Here is a 9,240-nt window from a genome sequence, read left to right on the forward strand (position 1 = left end):
CATGGATGTGATCCCGAAACTTTCATCCTTGTCTTAAGCTTTTTCATGCTCGTTTAGATGAATTGTTGCCAAAGAAATTTCGATGGATTTGTACTATTTATATGTTCACTATAACATTTCACGCTCCAAAGAAAAGCAGGATCGTAATCTAGAAAAAACATCGTCATCGTAACCTATTATGTACGCAGGGAAAATAAAATAAAATAAAAGGGCTCTATAGATCAAGATGGGGCCAAAAAATAGTAGTAAAAATGCAATGCAACTCGGCCCACTTTGGCCCACAAAAGCAGCCCGCCGAACCTAGGGTTTATGAGCGCCGCAACACTATAAAATGGAGCCTCCAAAGCCCGCCGCACCGCAGCCACTGCCACCCGAGCGAAGCAGGTCGGCGGCGCGTCACTCCAATCTCCGGTGAGAAGATACCTTCCCTTCTCGCGTCAACGTTGTTACATGAATCGATCTGTGTTAACCTAGGCGGGCTTCCTTACTCCGCATAAATTGACCTGTTCGAACTCAGCGAATGCTTGATTTGCCCATACTCCATTTGTGATCCGAGCCTTGTTCGCTTCCGTTCTAGAGATTGTTTGGTGAGTTAGGTGTTCGTAGTTGTGTTCGCATCATCCCTGTGGTACCCGTAGAATCGCTGGTGCATACAGTTTCCAGGTCACTAGATTGCTCGGTTGGCTTATTTGTGCATTTTAACTCCACTAAATCCAATCCGGTCGAAGTAGATCATGTGCAGCAGCCATCTTGCAAGTAATATGTTCCGTGCTGCCATCATTAGTCTCATAGCTCTCAGCCGTAGCGAAATTGCTAGTGTGTTTGCGATTTCTATGTTTATCATTTAGGTGTTCATGTTTAGCTGATGGGTCACATGTTGTGGGGCTGGATTGGTTCTTTAGGTAAGTAGAAATGGCGACGGTTCCGGATTCTCTGATCTGGGAGATCGTGAAGAACAACAACTCCTTCTTGGTCAAGCAGTTCGGCAACGGCAATGCTAAGGTTCAGTTCAGCAAGGAGCCCAACAACCTCTACAATGTCCACTCCTACAAGCACTCTGGTCAGTGTTTGTAGCCTAGCCTGTTTGGTTGAATTCTTGATGGCATACGTCTTCTGTGGCACTGATTTCTGGGATTGGTTTCTTTACAGGAATTGCAAACAAGAAGACTGTGACAGTGCAATCGGCAGGTGGCAAGGATATGGCGGTGGTCCTCTCGACTACCAAGACAAAGAAGCAGAACAAGCCTGCAAGCCTCCACCACAAATCTGTCATGCGCAAGGAGTTCCGCAAGATGGCCAAGGCTGTCAAGAACCAGGTATTGTCACTGAACAACCACATGGTGCTTAAATTTTTATGTTGTTTGTTCTCCTTTGATGGTTGTTCCAGTGGAAAATGATCTGGTTGGAAACTTTAAATGCCCTGGATATAGATGATTTTGTAAATAGCTATGGCACAGCCGTTACAAAATTGATGTGATGAGCCTTAACATGTAAGAAGATCCATTCACCTGTTTGGGTCGTCAGTGAATACACTTGTTACGCTTGCCTTCTGAGGCTTTGAACAGAGTTTGTTTTGCATTATCATTATAGCCCTCTCAGCCTATTTTCTGCACATGCTTGTTATCATGAGCTTGTAATTTTTGGAGCACATTTAGATATATTTTTAAACCATTTTGGTTCTAATACGTACTTGTCAACTTCTAAAAATGTATGGTAGCATGTGAGTATCATTCCTGGGGACTGCTTGCTGTTGTGGTTCTCATATACAGTTGCTGTGGTGAAGTCTTAACATGTAAGAAGATCCACTCATAAAGGTTGGATCTTCAATGAGATATACCTGTTATGCCTTGCTTCTGAGCTACTTTGCATATTCGTCCGTTTTATTTACAAGTCATTAGTTGGAAGCATTTGTGCATTTGCATAAACGCTTCCCTCCAAAACATGTTTATTGCCTTTACCAATTTCTTGTTTGACCAAGTTATCGGCATCAGTTTCGTTGTTGGTGATGATTTTGCTTCTTGTTTAAACAGGTCGGTGACAACTACTACAGACCTGATCTTACCAAGCCAGCTCTTGCAAGGCTGAGCGCAGTGTACCGCAGCCTCCAGGTTGCCAAGTCTGGTGTCAAGAAGAAGAACAGGCAGCCAAACTGAAGACACAAGGGTCAATGAGCCTGTTTTCTGGATGATTGTCGGTGTCTATGTTTCCGTCCATCTAGATTTGTTACGAAAGTATGTGACTGAAGATGAATGATGTGCTCACTTGAGGCTGCTACGAATTTTCCTGGTAGGTTCCACCTATGTATCCATGACATATTATAAAGCCTCTGAAAATCATTTTCGTAATGCTTTTGGGTATTTCTGCTGTTGACTTCCGAGCTTCTATTTGAAACTGTCGTGCTTCGTGTGTCTTGGATGCAAGTTTGACATATATTCTGTAAGTTAATTTGGTCTGGGACGCCAAGTTAACAAATTCTACCAATACTGCTGAACCCCGTGAGTGGAAAATTCGAAGCCTCCAAATTGAGTTTGTCTCCTGATTATGCCGTGAATATTCCTCTTATATGTGTCATGTGATACATGTTCAAGCATCGGGTTGCTTTTTTTAAGTGTAGCGTTTAGAAAGACGTTGCTATCAGCTTATAATCAAAATCGGAATGTCAAATTTAGACTAAGACCTTATAATTTTGAAGCCTTAGGACTACAATGCTATTACGCCAGTGTGCTATACTGCTATTGCCTTTGCGTGCACAAGAAATTGCGAAATCTGGTACGCGCTGCTGAAAAATCGATGGCTTGGAAGCGAAACCTTGGAGCATCTTGGAAGGAACATGGATCGTAACTCACTCGTACCAGACGTGCGGGACACCAACTTCTTCCCACGGTTTAAAAACCGAATTCAAACTGTCTAACCCATGATTTCACCAGCAAGACGGTACTCTGAAACATGTCGGTCGGCAAGACGGCGGCCGAGGCAACGGAGGACGGCGGCAGCACCGCCGGCCGGCAGCCGAAGCCGTCGTCCCGCAGCGCCCGCTTGGAGCGCCTCTTGTCCGGGCTGGGCGCCGGTACGCTCGTGGACGCTGAGCCCGACAAGGTGAAGGACGAGATCCGGCGATGGGCCAAGAAGGTGGCGGCCCTGGTGCGCCAGCTCAGCTTCGGCACCTGGCCGGAGAAGAGCGACGTCTCGTCGGAGCACCATGATGCATGCGATGATGGATCCGCGTACTGAGCATCTAAACTGAAGCTAATTTTCACAGGCAGCAACCACAACTCCGACATGGTGGCAATACACAAAGTTCGTCGATTTCCTTCATTTAATTTATTCAATTATTCAAGGCCAAACTGGGCAATACAGGCTGTTGTATGTGCATTAGAGCTTTGCTCCGTTTGTCAAACATAACAAAATTTGGCTGCAAAGGTCATGCATGTGAATAATAATAAACAGCAGCTGGCATATTCTCCTGGAAACTGATTGTTTCACAAATAAGGACTTTGCACACACCTTCAGTTCGTTTGTGTTCTTTTTGTCAACTACGATGATATTCTACTCTTCGAAATCACCCACAGCACATTACATGGTGAAGCATGTCCGATTTTCAATTCAACTCAACAGATCAGTAAAATCGAAGGACAAAAACACACACACACACATCCATACACTGATGGACAGCATGCTCTTCGCATTTGCCTGTACGTTAGGTAGCGATATCTACACTTACAGTTAGCAGCATTAAGAATTATATCCCTACAATTTGTGGAGCTTTGTACAATACAGATCTCGTTCTACCTAAGCTACAAAACAAGCGTTGCCTTCTAAACTGTACCTGATGTTTCTCAATCCAATTTTGCGTCCAATTTAGAAATACTCCTCAAAAGTTGTTTGGAGCAGACATTTTGTGCCTGAGCTACATATCGCACACGATTTGCTTTCACCCAAGCAGGCTCCTAATTGACAAAAGAAAATCGAGAAACCACACATGGGTGCTTCAGTTATAAAGAAATCAGTAAAACTGTACAGAAGAAGCAGAAAAATATAGAAAATCACCTCTGGCACAAAGTGTGAGAAACCAAACTTGATTAAGAGGAGAGCATGCTCCATTATGAGGATTGCTGCAAGTCCTGGCTCAATCCTCCAGTTGCCCTCCTCGTCGTATAGACAAACAAGAAGCAAGCAGTTGGTGCATATTGCCATCACAACCAAGAACTGAAAATAAACTTCACAGTGAACATCAAGGCATGCATGTATACCCACTAGGAGTCGAATTAAAAGATCAACTGCTAGCAAACCTGGAATATGTTCAACCATGCTCCAATCGTTGCTGCAGCACGGGGCATAGGTCGTTTCAACATGACTAACAACTTTAATGCATCTGCTCTTATTTCAGTAACATTGTTCTGTAGTGAAAATAGTTCAAAAGCTTAATAGACATAAATCAAAGCAAGAATGACACAGAGAGGGAGGGCGACTACAAACATCAAAGCAATTTTGTGATAGAGATCACATACCAGAGCTGCAAAACAAAAAATCAACGGAAATGCACAGGCAAACATCATGATCATCCCAAACTGTAGAGTTAGCTCAAGAAAGTCTGTAATGGATTCAATACTGTAAGCACAAATGCCGTTCTTTTTTTTTAACAGATTGCACTATGAGTGAAAGATTAGCAAAAGTGGTATATGCAAATCACATCCAAAGAAGACCACCAAAAGAACTGAAAAGATAAACATTTACCATCAAATAAACCATCTTCAAGTTCTTCTCCAATGCTTGCAGTATAAGAGGGTTTTAAATATTCTTTCTCCACTCTTGTTGATAACCGGACTGACTTTCCTGCTGGCGATTCTTTCTCATGTTTTTTCTTGCTACAAGATGAGAGCGAATTCATATATCCATCTATTGGTCTGGGAATAAGAACAATAAGACATAGGGCTTGTGCAAAACTTACTGAACAGCTATGTACTTTTTATAGCTGTACTTGAGGTAAGGTATGGAATTCTCGATCACATTTTCCAATACCTGAAAATATTAAATATATCATCAGTTGGAGTCTATGGAACCATCATATCCAACAGTAAAACAGCTACGGTGCAGACATGCCTGAGACACAATGAGACGCTGGATAAGGACTTGCCGGAGGGCCAGTATATCACGATACAGAGAAGCATGGTAAAATAACCCAATATATGACTGCATAAAGTAAAGGCCAAAGACCTGCATTTCAACAATGAGTGAGAAGCCCAACTTAAAGAACAAATACTTTTTTCTATTTATAGTATTTACCTTATAAACTAAACTAGCAGAACTAGACTCTTCTCCTTGGTTGTTTTCATACTTTATTAAAGCGACAGACACCTTGCCACCAATTCTGGTGTAATATTGAATTGCAACAAGATATACCGCGGTCAATAAATACCTGTATGAGGGAACATCAATCAGAACAATATATTTCAGGTTTTAATGACAACCAGATGACAAAATAATGAGGGAAACTGACATGAATAATAAGGGAAGAAAAGCTAGCTGGCAAGTCAGTTGCCCAGTTCTATGATAATTGTACCAAAGATCATATTGACATACTTACTTCACCACCTCAGTCTCTGTAATCTCATATAGATGAGCATAGGCCAACTCAAATGGCAGCTGAAGACAAATGATAGCCAACACAATGATAGTGTTGTTCCTAATTCTAAGGAGGACGCCAAACCACTCATTCCTTTGTAACTTTCTTTTCTCAGCAGACACCTCACCAATCTTTTTTTCCTCAACATTCAGAGAACCGCTCAAGGTGTCAAGTTCATTGCCCAAATTTTTGCATTCAGAGAATGAATAATTAATACCCCATCTGTTGGAGGCCATCGTAAAAATGTCAGGGAATAGTTGTGAACAAGGAATTAATCAGCCCGAAATATACAGATCGGATATAAATCGCATGTCCTACCTAGAAAGAAGCGCTGAATTCTTCCGTTTCCAAAATTGCAAAAAGAAGACAGCCCAAGAAATAACAAAGATAAAGAAAGCAGGAAGAACCAACCACTGCAATGGTCTGAATTCAAATTGCAGAAGAGGAAAGTAGAAGTTAGAACAGACAGCTGACAGTATAGTTTTATTAACAAATTTTCCAATAGAGGCATGGTAAGTAAAATGCATACCCAAAATCTATAAGTTGAGTCGCCAGTCCAAAAACGGCTGGGAAGAACAGCCAACGTGTATACATTCCTAGGAAAGCAAAGTATGTTGCAATCTGCAGTTCCAAATGGAGTTTTTTCAAAGTAAAAGGTAGAAAATTTAATTAATATTGCTTCAGACAGAATGGCACATATAAATTAAATATGGTTGGTGTAAGCTGTGCCGAACACAATTTTACCTTTGTCCCAAAGTAAGAGTAAATCTCATCGATAGGTTGCCATGTGAAGTCAAGCCAGTTCAGCGCCCAATTTCTCAGGAGTTGCTTCCTTTTAATTTCATCTGCGACGAATTTGTTAGCTGGCTAACGCTAATAATTTGACAAATATGAGTACAAGCAGAGTTTAGATTAGCGTACCGTGCAAAGGGAATACAAGCTTTACAACTCCTTCATCTTCCAGCCTGGTCAATAATGACTCATTTTGAATCCAATGAAACTCTTTTTCATCAAATTTTAGAGTTACTTGAGAATTTGTCTTGTTCACCTGCATAACTCAATTCCTACTTACTATCAGTCTAGGAATATAGAACAATAGGCGATAAATCACTAGGCATAACTACAATGCATTGCAATCTGAACAACAGCAGCTATACGTGACGACAAATTTGCACTTACGATGCCATATATCAAGTAGCGGAAGCAGCAATACCGCTCTCGCCAGCTGAACAGGGACCCATCTGGCTGCCTGACGAATGCTGCGACCTGGTCCCATTCAAACTGCAGCTCCATTCCTGAACCACAAATTAACAGCGCACATCAGCACATCACCCACCCCCCAACCACATTTCAAATGCTCCTAGGGGGAATAGTTCAGTTACCGATGTAAGTTAGCTTCTTCATCTGCATCTCAGCAGCAGCTCTCCCCAGGGTCCCCATTGGCGCAGCCAGCTAATTCAAACAGCAAGCCACAAGCATTAGAACTTCAATAGCAAAGCAGCACGCCTTCCAGTTAAATTCCAGAGCGAGGTAGATCCTAGGGCTTGCAATCTTCTGAATCGCCTCCTCCGCTCAAACTCAGGGCACCACCACAAACCGATTTGAAACAACACAAGCACCGGCCACGGACCTTGATGAACTCGGCGGGGACGCCGCGGACGCGGTCGACGAGCAGCCCGGCTCCCTCCAGCTCCCGCACCAGCCGCGCCACGCAGTCCTCGGCGCCGGCGCCCGCCGCGGCGGAGCGGGAGAGCTTGGGCACAACGATGCCCACCTCGAACCCCGTGGCCTCCTCCACAGACCCCTCTCCTCCTCCTCCTCCTCCCCCTCCCCCCATCCCCGCCTACACCGGGATCAGATTCAGACGCAGGCGACGGCGGATACAAGGAAGTGGATCAGCATCGCATGGGCGGAAAGGGGAATGCGGGGAGCGAAGAGTAAAACAAAAGGAAAACGAGAATTTTTTGTTTTTTTTTTTGGCCTTTGGGAATGGCGGAGAGAGGAGAGGATGCGAGCGCAGGCGAGGAGGATTAGGAGGGCCGGTGTCTGCGTTAATTCGACTTGAAAATTCAATTTAATTAACCGGCTGATTAGTTGGTGTCTTAACTGTCTCTGAGCAGGCAGGCAGAGCTTGGGGGCCTAATTAATGATTAGGGTGGAATTCAAAATGGTGGGGCAAATAATTTCGGGGACGAGGCGAGCAAGGGGCAAGCGTCTCTAGGGTTGTTTGGTTCTTCCCCCAAACGAGTCAACCTAAAAGTGGGTGATGTTAAAACTAGGATTATATTAAAGTTTGGTCATATTAAATAGTATTTATTTTGAGATAAAGCTAAAAGTTTGGCTAACTAAAAATTAGGCTGCTATTTTAGATGTCAATCGAATATCTAACTATATGGTATATACGTATAAGAAGTATATCATAAACAGATAAGATATATCATACATCTGATGAATAATTTTGAATATTACAAAACCAAACCTGTGGAACATAGTATACTTGGAGACCACGGAAGTCTATACTAGGAACGTCTAGAATGGTTGCCCAACCCGAAAACGACTAGTATTCAAGTTGGATCCATCTACTTTGTTGTAGTAGACAAGATGAAGAATTTACTATTAACTACAGCTGGATAGGAGATAGCATATCAGCTCTATATAAAGTGAAGATCCAAACTCCTGGGGGAAGGGGCATCTGCAACTTGACATAAGCACAAATACCATAGGAGATACTTAGCAACATCATCCTTAGTTTAGCTTGGATACAATCTATTCCCAGGTCTACACACATTGTTTGTAATCGAGAAAATACATACGCATCATCATTAATATAGGACGTGGAGTATTATCCTAACCAGGGACCCAAACCTGTCTAAATCGCATGTCTTTATTCATGTTTAATCCTTGATTTCAAAGGTACCCTAGTCAATTATGGATGTATTGTTAGTAACTAATCTTCGACAGTTGGCGCGCCAGTTAGGAGATTTCTTCTGTTTTTCAAGATTAATCATGTCTCGAGTTCACATCCGCGTTGATTTCTTTGACGATGGTTTCTACAACCACTTCGAGTCGGCGGAAGCCATCTACTCATCGCCTCCTGCCGAATCTGAGATCCTCTTAGGAGCTATGGTTTTCCACTGGGACAATCAAGGTGGACTGATCCATACTGGTATTCTCAAGTCCAGCCCATTAAACGCATACCGTGAGGTGGGATATCTCAACTGGGATCCTAAGGAGCCTAACATTCTCCAGTGCATAGACATCGATAGCGAGGACGGGGATAGGAGAGTGGCAACGATAACTCGGTCAACAGCTAGAGAAACCGAACATATCGATTCGTGTTCATAGCTCGAGGAGTCGGAACCCCGTCCGATGACCCAATGGTGGTAGATCAAAACGCCGCAAAGAACAATGGCGTTGGAATTCTCATGGACCCAGCAGCGGCAGCCATCGCCCACGATACCAGTGTTGTCGGAAATATACCGCTAGGAATGTCTATGACTGGTACCTAGTTAGCTCCTAATACTACTAATCATTGACAGACCGTAGGAGATCAGGTGCCCTCTGGTATTCAACGATGACTTCAGTGGATACCCCTCCACCAACACCGATCTCGAGAT

The 9,240-nt window shown here is 43.2% G+C and overlaps 3 protein-coding genes and 2 non-coding genes across 6 annotated transcripts; 4 read left to right on the plus strand and 1 right to left on the minus strand.

Annotated features, from left to right (window-relative positions):
• The first annotated feature begins 287 nt into the window (after positions 1-287).
• On the plus strand, positions 288-2,357 carry LOC133918897 (large ribosomal subunit protein eL28z-like). Its single transcript, XM_062363018.1, has 4 exons — positions 288-411; positions 903-1,060; positions 1,150-1,316; positions 2,031-2,357. The coding sequence occupies exons 2-4, from the start codon at positions 913-915 to the stop codon at positions 2,151-2,153; spliced, it is 438 nt and encodes a 145-aa protein (XP_062219002.1). The 5' UTR covers positions 288-411; positions 903-912; the 3' UTR covers positions 2,154-2,357.
• LOC133891269 (small nucleolar RNA R24) lies at positions 1,469-1,558 on the plus strand. Its single transcript, XR_009904167.1, has one exon. It is a non-coding gene; the product is annotated as a small nucleolar RNA R24 (small nucleolar RNA).
• On the plus strand, positions 1,769-1,862 carry LOC133891264 (small nucleolar RNA R24). The gene has a single exon (XR_009904166.1). It is a non-coding gene; the product is annotated as a small nucleolar RNA R24 (small nucleolar RNA).
• A 144-nt stretch (positions 2,358-2,501) lies between the features above and the next one.
• On the plus strand, positions 2,502-3,501 carry LOC133918904 (uncharacterized). The gene has a single exon (XM_062363031.1). The coding sequence runs from the start codon at positions 2,947-2,949 to the stop codon at positions 3,229-3,231; it is 285 nt and encodes a 94-aa protein (XP_062219015.1). The 5' UTR covers positions 2,502-2,946; the 3' UTR covers positions 3,232-3,501.
• Positions 3,502-3,632: 131 nt separating this feature from the next.
• On the minus strand, positions 3,633-8,014 carry LOC133918890 (anoctamin-like protein Os01g0706700). 2 transcript variants are annotated; one of them, XM_062362996.1, is made up of 16 exons: positions 7,254-8,014; positions 7,006-7,075; positions 6,803-6,918; positions 6,545-6,671; positions 6,368-6,468; positions 6,153-6,244; positions 5,942-6,046; positions 5,585-5,845; positions 5,284-5,416; positions 5,101-5,214; positions 4,949-5,019; positions 4,735-4,865; positions 4,509-4,591; positions 4,290-4,397; positions 4,048-4,206; positions 3,633-3,947 (listed from the first exon to the last, which is right to left on the minus strand). In XM_062362996.1, the coding sequence occupies exons 1-16, from the start codon at positions 7,458-7,460 to the stop codon at positions 3,837-3,839; spliced, it is 1,989 nt and encodes a 662-aa protein (XP_062218980.1). In that variant the 5' UTR covers positions 7,461-8,014; the 3' UTR covers positions 3,633-3,836. The 2 variants fall into 2 exon arrangements, with proteins under 2 accessions (XP_062218980.1, XP_062218989.1); XM_062363005.1 differs by lacking the exons at positions 7,006-7,075; positions 7,254-8,014 and having other exon boundaries at positions 6,545-6,687.
• Between the last annotated feature and the right edge of the window lie 1,226 nt (positions 8,015-9,240).

This window comes from Phragmites australis, chromosome 1, assembly GCF_958298935.1.
Source record: "Phragmites australis chromosome 1, lpPhrAust1.1, whole genome shotgun sequence".
Classification (NCBI taxonomy): Eukaryota; Viridiplantae; Streptophyta; class Magnoliopsida; order Poales; family Poaceae; genus Phragmites; species Phragmites australis.

What these genes read in the sequence shown, in the direction of transcription:
- LOC133918904 (XM_062363031.1), top strand. Translation starts at nt 2,947, where the DNA reads ATGTCGGTCGGCAAGACGGCGGCCGAGGCAACGGAGGACGGCGGCAGC.
- LOC133918897 (XM_062363018.1), top strand. Translation starts at nt 913, where the DNA reads ATGGCGACGGTTCCGGATTCTCTGATCTGGGAGATCGTGAAGAACAAC. An exon ending in CCACTCCTACAAGCACTCTG is followed by an intron (nt 1,061 to 1,149) that starts GTCAGTGTTTGT and finishes GTTTCTTTACAG; the next exon opens with GAATTGCAAACAAGAAGACT. An exon ending in CCAAGGCTGTCAAGAACCAG is followed by an intron (nt 1,317 to 2,030) that starts GTATTGTCACTG and finishes TTGTTTAAACAG; the next exon opens with GTCGGTGACAACTACTACAG.
- LOC133918890 (XM_062362996.1), bottom strand. Translation starts at nt 7,460, where the DNA reads ATGGGGGGAGGGGGAGGAGGAGGAGGAGGAGAGGGGTCTGTGGAGGAG. An exon ending in GAAGAAGCTAACTTACATCG is followed by an intron (nt 6,919 to 7,005) that starts GTAACTGAACTA and finishes TTTGTGGTTCAG; the next exon opens with GAATGGAGCTGCAGTTTGAA. An exon ending in AATTCAGCGCTTCTTTCTAG is followed by an intron (nt 5,846 to 5,941) that starts GTAGGACATGCG and finishes GGCCTCCAACAG; the next exon opens with ATGGGGTATTAATTATTCAT.